This window comes from Daphnia pulicaria, chromosome 1 (genome assembly GCF_021234035.1).
Source record: "Daphnia pulicaria isolate SC F1-1A chromosome 1, SC_F0-13Bv2, whole genome shotgun sequence".
In the NCBI taxonomy this organism is placed as follows: domain Eukaryota; kingdom Metazoa; phylum Arthropoda; class Branchiopoda; order Diplostraca; family Daphniidae; genus Daphnia; species Daphnia pulicaria.
The window spans coordinates 36786712-36802795 of record NC_060913.1 but is presented as its reverse complement, the minus strand read 5'-3'; the positions used below and the strand labels follow the sequence as shown (position 1 = coordinate 36802795).

General features: G+C 39.4%; 2 protein-coding genes across 2 annotated transcripts; both read left to right on the top strand.

Moving 5' to 3' along the window:
* The first annotated feature begins 1751 nt into the window (after nucleotides 1-1751).
* LOC124323674 lies at nucleotides 1752-7144 on the top strand. The gene is made up of 5 exons (XM_046784341.1): nucleotides 1752-1959; nucleotides 2725-3106; nucleotides 3226-3363; nucleotides 5603-5723; nucleotides 5788-7144. Exons 3-5 carry the CDS (start codon nucleotides 3315-3317, stop codon nucleotides 7142-7144), a joined length of 1527 nt encoding a protein of 508 aa, XP_046640297.1. The 5' UTR covers nucleotides 1752-1959; nucleotides 2725-3106; nucleotides 3226-3314.
* Nucleotides 7145-7585: 441 nt separating this feature from the next.
* On the top strand, nucleotides 7586-12991 carry LOC124311424 (proteasome adapter and scaffold protein ECM29-like). The gene is made up of 16 exons (XM_046775916.1): nucleotides 7586-7671; nucleotides 7740-7856; nucleotides 7917-8143; nucleotides 8214-8448; nucleotides 8514-9347; nucleotides 9409-9615; nucleotides 9676-9974; nucleotides 10036-10242; nucleotides 10314-10629; nucleotides 10698-10822; nucleotides 10895-11117; nucleotides 11191-11347; nucleotides 11417-11707; nucleotides 11773-12105; nucleotides 12174-12455; nucleotides 12531-12991. Exons 1-16 carry the CDS (start codon nucleotides 7645-7647, stop codon nucleotides 12914-12916), a joined length of 4266 nt encoding a protein of 1421 aa, XP_046631872.1. The 5' UTR covers nucleotides 7586-7644; the 3' UTR covers nucleotides 12917-12991.
* The last annotated feature ends 3093 nt before the right edge of the window (nucleotides 12992-16084 follow it).

The following is a 16084-nucleotide window of genomic DNA, read 5'->3' as shown; positions in this document are numbered from 1 at the left end:
AGGGTTAGCTCATAAATACCACAGATAAAGACCACCTGTAAATAAAATGCTGATTAAAATTGGGTTAAAATTCAGAACCGTGGGCTGAAGTTCAATACAGATATACAGTATTAGGATTCTCTACCTCCCTTACCCTGCAGGGTACTCATAAGTAAAAATAGTGACCAGTAAATCCAATTTTGAATAAGAGAAAAATTGAAATAGGAAAGCGCCAAATAGAAAATAGGCCTATATTATAAGTTTAGACATAAAAGTCTGAACGTTGATTACCGAGATATTTGTTAAATGATGATTCAGTCTTATGACCATGGTATTAAGTTAAAGAAGTTACAAAAAAGACATTGTAAACAAAACAGACATGACTTCATGAAACGTAACTATAATTAGCCTTATAATAGCAAATATAAATAGCAAATCAAAAATAATTATTATTAGAAAGTACAACACAACACAAGTTGTGTTGTACCTTGTTGTACAAGTTAGTGAATATTAGCGGACACTTTTTTTATTTTAAATGAACAGTCTTAAGCTCTTCAAATAACGATTTAAAACTTGCACAACATTGAGTCAGTGAACATTTCAAGTTCTATATTAACGTTCCCTACTGGATATTCTTTCTTGAGGTAATGCGTCCATTTAAAGCGCAATCACGAAGAGCTCGATAAAGATTTCTACAGTAAAAATCAGCGAATAATTTGGTGTCCGTTTGGTGTTATACCATGTAGGTAATCCATCACTTGCGCCGAAAATGTAGACAATAGTTGCGTAAAACACCCTTCAATCTGGGACATTATTCGCGCCAATTTGGTTGGAACCAAACTTCTTTGTAGGAAGATTATTTTGGCGGTGATAGGGACATTCACTGTTCTCAGGTCAAGTTTGTTGTTATTTAATCGAGATTTAATTCAGTCTAATTTGATATGGTTTAATTGCATTTATGATTGTATATTTATGATCCATCATCTCCAAAAAAAAACAAATAAGGCAATAAAATCCAAACAAATCAGCAGAATGATTTTATTTTCAAATTCGATCAGCTACCAATTTTTAAACAGTAGGCCTATTAGAAAGTTGAGAAAAAAATGGTTACGAGTTCACAGTTATCGACATATTGCACAATAGGTAAAATAGGCTATTAGGCCTACCGGCTATTATTACATGTTTGGATTCAAGACTGGTTTTGACGAAACGTTTGGTTCCAATTTTGCCTATTCTTCCAAGTTATATAGCTATTTTACAGATAAATGCGCATACGAGAGGTTTTCCATAGGGTTTGCTCCGGCATAGTCTGCTCTGCAAATAACTTTAACTTGACATTAGTATTTAGTTTAATTGAATCTTTTCTTCGTCAGAGAAAGACCAAACGCAATTAAGTCTTTGTCCTATAGACAAGGTTGTCTGTGTAGGCTACTATACGCAAGGTTGTCTATGTCTCTAAGGCGTAAATATGTAAAACATGTTCTGTCACCTTATCAAACCGGCTTTTTCTAGTTCAATGAGAGAAAGGATGGAGTCCATTATTATTGATACAGAGAAAAAATTTCGCCGGCGCGAATTCGTTGTACACGGAGTGGAATGACCGCTGACCGATCCGAAAACTTGGCGGTTTGGATTCAGATCGAATAAAAGAAAAGGGAGGGAATTTATGTTACGTAAGAACCTACCGTCTGCTTATTGTCCAGAGGGAGCGGACTGTCCGCTGAGCGCTGAATGCTATCCAAACGTGTCAGAAGTCCGAAACGGTTTGGATTCGGATCGGAATAAAAATTGGTCTGCTCCTTCAGTTATGACCTGACCTATGTCAAGTTCAGTATTAGTGCGGGTGTCCCAGAAGTTTATTCTCGAGATTTCTATACTTACCAACTCATCCTTGGTATTTCATTAAAGTTGGCCATTTGGTCAGACATATTGAAGACAAGGAGTTTTTTTCTTCAATTGAAAAGTTTGCATTGATTATTCGTAAGTGGCAATCGTCTAAATTATTCTTCATTCGAGAGTTCGTTAACACTGTGAACTGGAATAGAAAATTTATTAGTCAGGTATTTAACTAACTTCTGAGAAAAGAAGCTACCACATTTTGTATTTCTGTTAAGATGCGGAAAATTAATAATTTGTTTTCTTCTTCGAGTACTTGTAAAGTTAATTTTTGATATAATTTGAGTGTAAGCGTAATGTAGTCTAAACGAATGCTCCATTAAATTCTATTTATTCGAATGCATTTTCATAGTTAGTTTGGATTTGTAAAATTGTAGCCTCTAGCAGCGTAGCGTATAGGCTACATTTGTTATTTCTAAGGCCTTTTTATTTTAGGCATACGCCAAAGGAATGATTATATTCCTTTGTTTAAAGTGTCTGATCAGCAGATCGTGATTGCGATTGGAATTTTTTTAGCATTTGCCGTCATTTGCTTTTATGCGCTTTCATGATAGTCAATATGCTAACAAGTAACAATGTAGAAAACGCGGGAGTCTTTCATAATGTTCTGTGCTGCTGCCCAGAACATTGGGCTTTGTATAATGAGACTTCCAGAAGAGATTTTGTATGTATACTTTATAGTTTGAGAACTTCTCTATAGTTTTATTTTTACTGTGAATACTTCTAGAGTTATATAATAATAGTAATAGTATAAAGGCAATTAGTGATATTTGCAAGATTCAGGCCTTTTTTCTTGCATCTTAATTTAGTTGATGGCTTAACCCCATGTAATATTTCGTTATCTTGCAGATTTGGAAATATTGAAGATGGAAAATCGCGCCGGTATTGCAGGTAGCAAGCGTAGGAAGCGAACATTGATCGAGGGATCGGTCAAGAATCAACTCGAAGAGTATTTCCAGAAGGAACCAAAACCGTCACTTCAGGCGATCGTTATGCTGGCGGACTCGGTTCGAATGAAGAAAGAAGTGGTGCGCATTTGGTTCATGCAACCGACGACAGAAGGAGAAGCGCATTACACCACTTACTGCAGTAAGAAAAACTCGATCAGCTTCTCCAGATTTGGCTCAGCGTAACGAATCTGTTACTGATGAATCTGACGTGGAAACGGTTGGCGGGAATCTCACTGGTTCTCTTACCGAAAAGGACGAAGCGTCGAACGTTCTGTTAACAGGTAATAAATGAGTAGAATTATAATTTAATATATTCTTAAATGCGATAAATATTACGATCGACCAAAAACAATCAAATTAGTAATAAAATTTTTGTTTTTATTTTTATTTTGAAATTTAGATGAAGAAATCGACACCAGTGTTGACACAAACGAATCTGCTGTCATACCACCTGCAACTGGATCTGATGTCAGTAACTGCCCAAATGCTATGCTGGTGTCGACTGATAACGTCCCTAGCATCAGTCACAGAATTTCTGGTTTATATTGCTGTTCATAACCCGTATGAAAACGCCCCTTTGATTAATCACTGATAATTCAAGGATATTGGCTTGATTAATTTTTCAATGATTTTCGCATCAAAATTCGGACATGATTATTACTGACTAAGCATAAATTTATCACTGAGAAATTAATGGTTTTTCATTGATTTTCAAATCATATATTCACTTACTTTTGACTGATTTAATGTGAAGTTTTCAATGCCTTTTTATTGATTAGTTTTTCAATGCTTTTTTATTGATTGATTTTTCAATGCTTGTATCCAATGACTTTTTTTTTATAAAATTAAGCTAAATTTTACTATACTAGTTTTCTTTCTCTACCAGTTTTGAACTCCTGTTGTCGGTTTTCCTTACCCTTGTTCTCCTTTTTTATTTTACTTACTTACCTATTATCTGTTAGAATTAATTGTAGCATGGGTTGAAATTTTCCGTATCGGGACTTGATCCATCGCAACTTTGAGTGGTAGCCAGACTCTATAACCAACTACCTATGACGTTGGACATTCAATAAATTTAGTCAGTTCAAGTATCTAAATCATACGTATCTATATCAGGCGTTGTGATAAACAATTTTTTTTTCGAAGAAAAAGAAAAACGTGTTGGTGGTGTGTTTGGAATTTTTATAATCATTACAAAATCTTTCAAAAAATCATGAAATAACACATAAGAAAAATGCTAGAAATAGGATAGAGTTCAGTAACGAAATATTTGTCATTGCAAAATCAATTAGCGGATAGAAATTATAACCGAGCCCGAAAAAAATCATTCATTTATCATTAGAAACATCATTATATTGGCATTTAGGATATATTATCGTTTAAATTAGGTCTCAAAATTATGGTATCTTCCTTCATATTTACGATGATTGCGCTGTTCGCCTAGGAGTCGCTTTCGCGTTAAACCAAGACTACCACCTGTCTTACCATCATCATATGAAGAAGATACCAACTGAAATCATACTCAGAGTTATTTTCATTGATTCATATTTATAAGCCCCGATCTGGGATTGAACACGGTACCTTTCGATCCATAGGAGCGTGCGATAACCATTGGCCAATGGTTGCACATTCGATTCTATATTAACTATGTTGACAACACCGTATGTTTCTTACATATGGAAATTCACCCTTAATATCATTGATTTCGACGCAACAAAATAATATAAGTCAATGATTCTTCATAAGAAGAACGTGAAAAGCATTCCAAAGGCCTTTCAGTGATAATTTATTGATATTTGAGAAATCATTTGTAATGGTATTCATTCACTATGTTCACTATTTAGTAATAATCGGCAATAAACTCAATGAACTATCAGGAAAATATTAATCGGGATAACTAATGATTAACATTGATAATCAGTGAAAATCAAATGATTCTGGAAATCCCTGTCGTGATATTTGTCAACTGTGCTAGGCTGCTAGCCACTGAAATATCATTAAAATTTATGTTGGGAAAACTTAGTGATTTAAACTGAGCAGTATTCAATCAATCAATAGAAATCATTAGATAAAAAATCATTCTCAGTGATAATTCTCAGTGGTAGCCTAATCCCTGAAATATCACTGAAATCTGAGGAAAGCTCAGTGATATGAACTGAGAAGTAATTATAAAAATCAATAGCGAGCTGTATAAAAATCATTATAAAATCAAAATTACCGTTTAGGACTCATTGAACAATCATTTATTAATCATTGGAATGATTTCTTAGTGATAAATAGATGCTTATTATTGATTTATAGGTGTCAATGAAGTATGGCAATAAAATGATAAGAAATTCAAAGGTTTACTGAAAATTACTGAAAATGTAAATATCAGTAGAAAATCAGTAATTTTTCAAAAGAAAATATTCCATGGATTTTTACGTTATGTTCATTGATTAGTTCAATGACTAAGTTAAGTTTAATCACTGCAAAATACTTCATTTTCTGGATCTAATGATAAACCAATGAGTTTTTGGGACTCTGTTCTAATTTTTGAAATATCTTTGATTTTCCAACGATTTGTTACTGACTTTGTAAATTGACTTATCATAGAAAATCATCGCCAGTGATATTTGCGTGACATTCTTACTGACATTCTATGACATTTCAGACTGTCTATTGATTTGTTTATGATTTTCGTTGATCTGCAGTGATTTTCATTGATTCATTTCCATACGGGAATAGTCCATAGTTTTTCTTTCTAGTAATAATTTTTTTTATTTGCTATTCTCTAGGGAGTTCATTCAGAAATGGAAGACCATGGGGTCCCCTTTCACGTCGCCGACTAGTCGAAAAAATTGAAATTCAGCAAGAAGCATCATTTGAATTGCCGAAAGATGTTCGTTTCGCTTACAGGTTACTTATTATAAATTAATTTATCATTATGGTTTTTTATTCAGGTTTTTTATTTTGCTGACAGGTTACTTAAACATTCGAAGAAAATTTGCCACCATCAGAACCATTTGGATGTGCACTCCGTTCCTCTCATCAAGTCGGACGAGTCACGTTCAACCTTCGAGCGATTCTCTTTCGGCAATCCCGACGAGCGGGCAGAGCGTCGGTCCTTCCTAGTATTGGGTTCCAACAGAACCCAGGCACAATTCATAAACGGCATTGTCAACTACATTTTCAACGTTGAGCAGAATGACAACTTTCGTTTTCAACTGATCAGCATGCTGGAAGAAGAAACTCCTGATGAAACGAGCCGCATTAAAATCTATGACGTTCACCACGCCAAAGGATTCCGTGTCCCATTTTCAATCACTATTGTGGCCGTGACTTGCTACGACGATGACGCCGATGATTCAAAATTTTTTCAGTATCAAAATATAGCCAAATCGTTGCTCGAGTTGTTGGAAGACGACGGAGGAATCCAGGAGTTGGACACGATCTGTAATCTTGTTTCGCAACATCCTTCTAATCGGTCGCCGTTGTCCATTTTTGGACAAGATGTCGCTGGGAACATCACCAACTGGGAGCCGTTTAATTACTTGGATGGCACCTGCTTGTGGCTTGAGAGTATCCAGGGTTTCTTTGCCAAACTGACCGAGAAGAATGTAATATCGCTGTCGCTGACCCAACAGGTGTTGAATGATACAAAGCAGATGGAAGCGATGCTGAACGGACTGCAATTGCTCATAAAAATCGGCTACGACAAGATGGAGGAGGTTGACAAAGCTAAACAAACGATTATCTTTTGCGATTCGCAGATCCAGTCGATTGAAGAAGATGAAGGCAATAATGTCGTTGTCGAATTAACGCATCAGAAAATGGAGCTTCCAGCCGGAGAGTACGTGTACAATTGTAATCGTTGCTGCTTTACGTGTCACAACTCGTTCGTCAAGGAAGAAAATAAGGAACAGGATTGCGCTTCAAGTGCAGATCTTTACAAGTCGACGGCCGCGGGTTTCTGTTCGGTTTGCCCGGATCAATGCAACATGAGTATGCATTGCAATCAGCCTTTCCGCTGGGTTTACATTAAACAAGAGACGAGGAATACCTTGAACCAAATAAGAAGTGAAGCCGAGATGAAATGGAGAGATATCAAGTCAAAAGGACAGGATCTAATCATCGTACTGCAAAAGGATCTGGTAGAAAATGGGATGGTTATGTTGGAACATTTTCAAGGGACTTGGCAATGCATTCAACAGCTGAACGAGATCGCTCTGCGTAGAACCTCGTTTTTAACTTTAAGAGTATTCGATCTTCTGTACGATGCTGAGCAAATATTGAAAGAACTAGGCTTTAAGGAAGGAATGGAAAGTATGAAGAATTAGATTTTTACAATGTTTGTACAATTATGTTCTTCATGTCCATTGCCCATAATTTTTATGTATATTTTCTCGGGAATGAAATGACTTTAGAATCAACTGTATGGTGGAGAGAGAGCAGAAACAGAACGATCATTATTGTCAATATTCCTTTTTGTATAACTTTTGTAATGATATCTTCTTGCCTTCTTGACTTTGGATGATTTCTAATCAAGTGTCAAGAATTTAAATTGTATTTTTCTTCTTAAATATCTATCTGATAACTTCATCATGCAAATCCATTCAGTCATAAAATAAAGTATTTTCATTCAAATTTTGTCAAAATTAAAATCTGTCCATTCACTGTATACAATTTCCAATTAAGTCAGCTGTGAAATAGGATCGAATAGGATAGCCTAAGCCTATAGCCCCAAATGGCGATTGCCGATTTTTTTTTTTTTTTTTCGTTTTTCAGTTGCCCAGAGTCACGTCTGTCCCCGATATCTCCCGTGTTGATTTCTGGTTTAATGAAAATTATCAACGACACGCAAGGGGTCAGCCAAATCCTGTTCTTTTCACGGTCGATCGCATTCATCATCGCCACTTTTGTTTTTTCATTCAGGAATCCAAACTGCGCGGATCGGCTTTAGTTGCCCTGGGCAAACTTGGTCAAAAACTTCCTGAAGCTGTGACCAAAGATATGGCAATCATCCAAATGCTCTTTAATGCCATGGCAACGGTATATAAGCTTATATTTTTCACTCAATCGACAAATTTATAAATAAATTTTTAATCACAGGAAGAACCCGAGACAAGAATGGCCGTACAAGAGGCTCTGTCCATCATGCTGCCGGCATTTAAACATTTAAGCAGCTCAAATGCCGCCATCCTGGAAGCCCTGCTGGCAACTTCTTTGGAATCCCAACAACATCTCTTGCGACTTATTGCCGTACAATACGCCGGTGGAATATTCCATTCCACCCACGTCACTTCTCGTTATCTCCTCCTCCTGGCCGCCGGAGACCCGTAATGAAATTTGAAATTGACCTTATTAAAGCCATTGATTTTTTTAATGTTTTGACGGATGAAATCGCAGGAAAGAAGAAGTAAAATCGGAAGCTATGAAATTGCTCTACTCTAATCTTCCGAAATCGATCGAAACTTCCGACGCCGATTCGATGGAAGTCGATGAAACTGAAAATAAATGGCTGCCCGATTTTGTCGAAATGGTTTTATGCATTTCAGAGAAGGCTTCGTCTAGAATGAAAAGCCGCAGTGCAGTGACATATGGAACCCGCACACTCCCATTTGATATTAATGCCTACGCAGAGGTCTAAAATTTTAAAGCGAATTAAATTCTATTCTCAGAAAATTGACCAATTAAAATTAAATTTAGATGCTGTCGTATTTGCGGCTGTGTCTGGCAAATAGTGCTTCGTTGACGCCATCGTTGGAGCTCCTTAAAGAACCGGAATTGATCAGTTCTGTGGCTCGCCACTACATTGAAAAATTGGTGAGCGAAAATGGACCTGTGACGGCCTATCTTGATTTGGCGCTGGAATTGCTGGCGGCCAATCCGTCCAAAGTTCCACTCCAGTGCATCCTGGAAATCGTGGCCGGAGTTCCCAAGCTGTCGGCCGTCTTGCTTTCGAAACTGGACATGTTTAAAACCCTGCAACATCATAACAAAGAAGACGTCCGTGAAATGGTCGCCCAAATCCTGGCCGTCGTCGTCTGTCAAAGTTACGACACGCTCCAAATTGACGCGCTGATTCACGATCTTTGCCGCAACCTGAAAGAGAAGCCGCTGGAACAGCAGCACGGATCCATTTTGACTCTGGGCTACACCGTCGGCCGAATCGTTCGCAGTCACTTGTCCGGGACTGGTAATAACCGCGAGGAGCTGGAAAAGAGTTGCCGCCACCAACTCTCGCCGCGATTGTCGGCCGCCACTTCCTTGGTGATTGATTTCCTCTTCGAGTCACCACATCCGATGACGCTGAGCGCCGCCTGTCTGTCTGTAGGCGAAATGGGCCGTTGCGGTCCCCTGCTGGACTCGACCGGAGAGTCTACACGCGCCGTAGAAAAGCTGCTCACGGTTGTCGACGACGCCAAAATTGGTAGCAAAATCAGAGAGAAAGCTGCCCTCGCTGCTGGCTATCTCTCGCTCGGCGAACTGGAATATCCTCGCCGGAAGCACGTCATTGAACACTTTCTAACTTCCACTGAGGTGAGAGAATAGTTTTACATTTACTGGCTAAAATAATAATTTTTTCGTTCAATTTTTATAGGAAATGAAAGATGTCGAGATACAATTCACGATCGGTGAAGCTCTTGTCTGTGCCGCTTTGGGCCTCATTTCGCCCGAAAGTCGTGATCCATGGACCGTCAAAGAGCGGGACTTTGTAGAACCCGATAACGCACCTTCGCAACTCGATTTTCTCCTCGATGAATTGCTGAACAAATACGTTGCCCATCTTAATCCCAACGTCAAACAGGTGATAAACTCTAAATTTTATTCATTTTCAAATATTTTACGAGTTAATTTGCCCTAATAGGCTACCTCGATCTGGTTATTGGCCTTAGTCAAACGATGCCCACAGAGGCCGGAGATGAAAGAAAGGCTATTGCGCATTCAACGTGCATTCATGTCACTTTTGGTCGAAGGTGGAGACTTGGTTCAGGATGTAGCCTCCAAAGGTTTAGGACTAGTCTTTGAGTGCTGCACAGTGGAACAGCAGAATCTACTGGCAGGGGAATTGGTCGGCTCCTTAACCACAGATCGCCGGCCGGCTATGCAAGTCAATAAAGACACCAAGGTTTTCGAGGAAGGCAGTCTAGGAGCTAATCCTTCAGGGTAACATTTAACAATACCAAGAAAAAAGAAATATTTATTTTTATTATTTCTTTCGTAAAAGGGGACAATTGTCCACGTACCGAGAACTTTGTTCTTTGGCCACTGATATGAACCAACCGGATTTAATCTACAAATTTATGCACTTGGCCAATCATAACGCCATTTGGAACTCGAAAAAGGGCGCAGCGTTTGGATTCGGTTCGATTGCCAAGAAAGCCGGGCAGCAGCTGGCCCCGCACTTGCCAGTTATTGTACCCAAATTGTACAGGTATGTCTGGAAATCGATATATCAATTTTAATTCCTATTTTTCCTTGGATTAAATCGTTATTCCGAATTAGGTACCAGTTTGATCCCAGTCCACGCATCCGTCAATCGATGGCTTCCATCTGGGAGGCTCTGGTCAGCGAACAGTCGAAAACCATCGACTTATACTTCCAGCCTATCCTCGACGACTTAATCGTTCACTTGACTTCCAATTTGTGGCGGAATCGCGAGTCGTCTTGCATGGCTTTGGCTGATTTATTACGAGGCCGGACACTTGAAAATGCGCTGGATAAAATGGACGCCATCTGGAGCACTCTCTTCCGTGTGGTGGACGATATCAAAGAATCGGTTAGGAAAGCGGCCGCAACTGCTCTCAGAGCCCTCAGCAAGGTAATAACTTAGTTAAATAGTTTATAGTTAAATTTATGATGCAATTGCTGAAATTTATTTCCATCTAGGTCTGCATCAAAATGGTCGATGTTGATGCGGGTAAAGTGAATAGTCAACGCACTGTCGAACTCGTATTACCCGTTTTATTGCAGCAAGGATTGACCAGCAGTGTGGAAGAGGTCCAAGCAATTACGTAATTTTATTTTTATTTCAACTTGACTAAAAATGGAAATGGATGACGATTGAATTATTTTTACATCTTTAGTCTGGAGACACTGATAAAAGTAGTCAAATCAGCCGGAAATCTGGTTGGGACCCACTTAGCTCCACTCATATCCGCCTTGCTGGAAGCCACTCAAGTGGCCGAGGGTCAAAGCTTGAATTATTTGAGTGTTCGCTTGGGCAATCAGCTGGCCACTCAAGAGAAGCTCGATTTGGCAAGGATTTCTGCCGCCAAGAGTTCTAATCTCTACGAAACCGTCCAGCACGTAAGAACTTATTATAAAACATTTTAAAGTCTAATATCGACGATTAATAAACCGCCTCCTCTGTTGACAACAGTGTATCCAGTACGTCAACGAAGCCAACACCCCAGGGGTCGTAGCAGCCTTGGTGGATTTACTGAAGGGTTGCCAGGGAATAACAACGAAAGGATGTGCTGCCCATGTCATTTGTCTTTTGACGCAACAGTGTCAGAACGACATCCAACCTTTTGCCGGTAATGAATAATGGAATTTGTTGTTCGTGTGTAGGCGAACTTGAGATGACAATTTGATTTACGCATCAGGGAGATTGATGGCGGTGCTCGTTAAAGGATTGGGCGACCGAAACGTTGCCTTGAAAAAGACGTACGCAGTGGCTCTAGGTCATTTGGTTCGAGTCGCCAAAGAATCGAGCGTCGTCAAGTTGATGGAAACTTTGGAGAATCGCTACCTGGAAGCGGAAGATGAAGACTCTCGACTGGCCTGCATGCACACGCTGCAGGCCATGGTCCGATACAATCCGGACGTCGTTAAAAATCATTCGAGTCATACCGTACCAATTGTGTTTTTGGGTAAACACATCTTCAAAACACCTGGTAAAATTAATTAATTTGATTAATGAATTGATGAAATAATTTTATTTCTGATTTGAATTTTACAGAGACGTCGCAATTGATTCAATCTTGGGAGGAGTTGTGGATGGATATCGTTCCGGGCACGGAAGCTGGATTGAGAATGTACTCGAGCGACATAATCGGTTACCTCCAGCGCGCCATCACCTCCTCATCGTGGAAGTTGAAATCTCAATCGGCCGCCGCTATCGGATCGATGGCCAGTTCTCTCAAAAGTAATTTAAATCCGGATCAGCGAGCCACTCTATTACGAATTCTTCTCGATGGACTCACCGGTCGCACCTGGGAAGGAAAAGAGCATTTGCTTCACGCATTAGCTTCCCTCGTTAGTGCCCAAACTGTCGAGGACGTGGCCGTTCGAGGTAGGCCATTCATTTCTTAGTGTCACTTTTAATTTTTTTGATTTATGAAAATATTTTTGATTCTGTAGATGAAATTATTGGTGTGGTGTTGCGTGAAGCAAGGAAAGAAGCGCTGCCGTATCGTCGACATGCCGTTCAAGTTATGGGACAAGTGGCCGAAGCTTTTCAATCGGATATGTTTCCCGCCATTTATGAGATGCTCCAGCCACTTTTTGAAATGAAAGAAGACGAAATGGAGGAGGAAGAAGAAGAGGATCAAGGAGGAAGGCAGCAAATGGAAACTCTGGAACTACATGAAGCTGCCATTCTGGCGTTGGGAAGAGCTTTTCCTTCTGATCCCACAGCACAAGGTATTGCTGACGGAATACATTAATTACACGGTTTATGATTCAATGTAGGCTATATTTTTGGGATACACATTACAGGAAATTGCTGGAATTCGTACATGGCGTTGCTCCGGGTCGCTGTAGCCAATACCACGCGCCAGGTTCAGTTGGCGATTGTCACGTCTCTGCTTCAAGTGGCTGGCCGGATGACTCCCATTTTCCTGCCCGATTTCCTTAAAGAGGCGAATAAAATTTTAGCTCCGTCGCTGGACGTTGCCAATTACTCGGCGCTTCGAATCGAATCGCTCAGAGTTCTGATTCTCGTACTGAAAAAAGTCCCAGATTGTGATCCCTCGACTCAATGCGATTTGATGGAAAATATTCGAGAAGTGTATTCTCTTCGAGTTGAAGAGTTTCTTCGTGATGTTTCACCCGAAGTTAAATCGCGAGCCGATGAAGCCAAACGTTTAATGAACTCTGAGTAATTTATACATCGTGCATCAATGCTGAACGAATGTTCTGTGTAATTCTCCTAGCTTAAATACATTTTGTACTTATTATATCTTAGTTTTTTTAATTTTAATATGTAACGTTATTTTTCAATTTCTCGAGATTTTTGCCACTAAATACGTCTAGGATAATTAAGCGTGCTCATTTTTTAGATTTTTTATTTTTGTGAAAAACAAGGGAAGTATAATTTACGTTCTCGTGCTGTGGCATGGAGGCAACAGCATCCGGCACAACCAGAAAAAAAGGGTTAGCTCATAAATACCACAGATAAAGACCACCTGTTAAAAAAATGCTAATTAAAATTGGGTTAAAATTCAGAACCGTGGGCTGAAGTTCAATACAGTATTAGGATTCTCTACCTCCCTTACCCTGCCCTGCAGGGTACTCATAAGTAAAAATACCCTTACGGAAAAATCTCATTAAAACTCATAAAGAAATACATGAGAATAACCTTAATTCTCATTCATTTTGTCGTGATATTTTGGTGAGATTAACAGCAAAATATCATTTATTTGATGACTTTTGATGAGAATTTGGGACATTTTCAAGTTTAAAATCAGCCGTTAATCATTTATTTCATGTGAACAAAGTGGGAATTTGTTATTTCTCATCTAAATATAAATGATTAGTCGCGTAAATATAATGATTTCTGACTGAGGGTTTACTGTAATCTCTCTTAATTTCTCTTTTTCCACAAAAATGTTAATGATTTTCTCACTAAAATTTGAATGAGAATTTGAGCGCTTTTTAATGAGATTTTAATTATATAAATTGAAAAAAGAATTGCCCTGACCAGGAATCGAACCTCAACTTCCAGGGTGGCTTGCCAATCTGCTAACCACTACACCACCAATTGATATTATAATTGAAGCTTTTTAAAGTAGAAATTAATAAATTGGTTAGTTTAGTGATATAACAACAGGGTTATGGGACTTAGAATAATTTACACAAAAAACACATACCAGAGTCAAACAGAAATTGCACTAAAATTTACTTAGCGCGTGAAAAAACTTAGTAAAAATTTATATGATGCGTTTTGACATACCATATAATCAATTGGTTAGTTTAGTTAGATAAAAGCCAGATTTCGGGACTTAGAATAATTCACACACAAAAAAACACACCAGAGTAAAATAGAACTTTCACTCAAATTTACTTAGCGCGTTAAAAAAAATAGTTATCCCAGCCTATCTTGTGATTATAAAAACATCGTGTAATTTTTGTGAGAATTAGATAGCTACTGTAATAACTTACGCTGCGTGATGGCGTAAATTACTAACATAAGAATTAAAATATAAGAGAAAGATACTACTAAGACTTGTATTTACCGCATTATTACACTGATAAGAGAATGCTGGACAATCGATGATACGCCTGGTCAATACAGTTGAGGGAAGTGGAATTAAGGTGAAAGGAAGAGTCTGGTCAGTGAGAGAATTTCGGATAGGGTAGAATCGAGTAGTGCAGAGGAAGAACAGTTTAGACGGAACTGGCGGAACTGGCGTAACTGAACTGCCGGACTGAACTCAACTGACTCCGAACGTCACTGCCTCTTTTTACTTGCTAGTTCTATTTATTACATTTTGAAATGTTGAATAATGGGGCGCATTTTTAGTAGCGTCAGCTTTTGGCCTTGGCTTTTTTCATGAACAAAGGGGGATTTTTAGAAAGGCATAAGGTTTAAATTGTTCTGGAAGTTATGGGTCTAGTTTGTGTCGGTTACTCTTGGCCTTGACTCTTTTCAATAGCAAGGGTGACTTTAGAAAGTCAAGTGTACCTTTTTACATGCTATGAACCTGGCGGAATTCTTACATCACTCCCCCTCCCCTTTTGTTGCGTCCCGCAACAATTAATCTTGGCTTCCGAATTTTTTGAACATCAATTGAATGTGATTCCTTGCTTACGACTAGGGACACGATGTCATGGATACAATTTCCCATGACTGTAGACTTCGTCAGTTTCGTGCTCCCAAGTTGAACCATATAGCAGGCTGTTGATTATAGAATTAACAAGGGCGTTTCATTAGTATCTTTCTTTATTAAGACCAGCCATCACAAACAGTATGTGGGCTCCTCTCTGCCTTCAACTGTAGGGCCTTTCTTGATTGTACATAGACACATACACAAATACACACAAAAGCGATACACTTGATTCATACCTTTAGTTAGATTCACGAACACAATGGTAAGAACACTTTTCTTAATTAGGAACGAAGTCAGGAAGTGAGAGACTCTTCTAAAAGCATTCAGCTTCAACTACGACGTTGACGTACGTTTCTATAGAGACGCGTACAGACGTCGCGTATACGAGTTAGAGAGCCCCCTGGTGGTGTGTGTTTTAATTAGTCAAACAACACTTCCCCTTAATTAAAATACACTTTAGCCGTACTTCCCCTGGAACAACAAGAGGAAGGCAAATAATAATAAAGAGGAGCAGAGAAGAGTGTAGGGCGAAGGAACTTTGAAATTTTGTTTTAATTTAAATTGTTCGACACGTGTTGCGGGGCCGGTCGGACGCCTATGCGAGTTCTGTTCAGTTGAAAGTAGGCCGTCGGTTGAGGCTTGGTTAGGCCGTCTGCCAGTTGGTCTTCGGACGGAACTTTGATCATTTTGACGATACCGTTTTCCTGTTGAGTGCGTATGTAATGATGTTTGGTTCGGATATGCTTGGCTTTCTCGTGAAAGACCGGGTTCAGCACCATTGAGATGGCGCTATTGTTGTCACAGAGAAGGGGAGTAGGTTCCGGTTGTCTGAACCCTAGCTGATCGAGTAGTTCTCTGAGCCAGACAATAGTGCGAGATGCGTGGCCGGCAGCATAGTACTCCGCCTCACAGGTTGACTGAGCCACTGACTTTTGCAGGTGACTGGTCCATGAGATGGGGCCGTTGTTGAGCATGAAAAGCATGCCACTGGTGGACCGACTGGTGTCGGGACAGCCTGCGTAGTCCGAGTCGCTGTAAGCAGTGAGAGTATTGTCCTGTGTCCCGTCGTAACGGATGCCATAGTCTGAGGTGCCGGACAAGTAGGAAAGGATGCGCTTAACTGCTGACCAGGCGGGCTTTCCTGGGTCTTCACAAAATCGGGAGGCCGCGTTCACTGAAAAGAGGATGTCGGGCCGAGTCATCCGACCGATGTATAGGAGA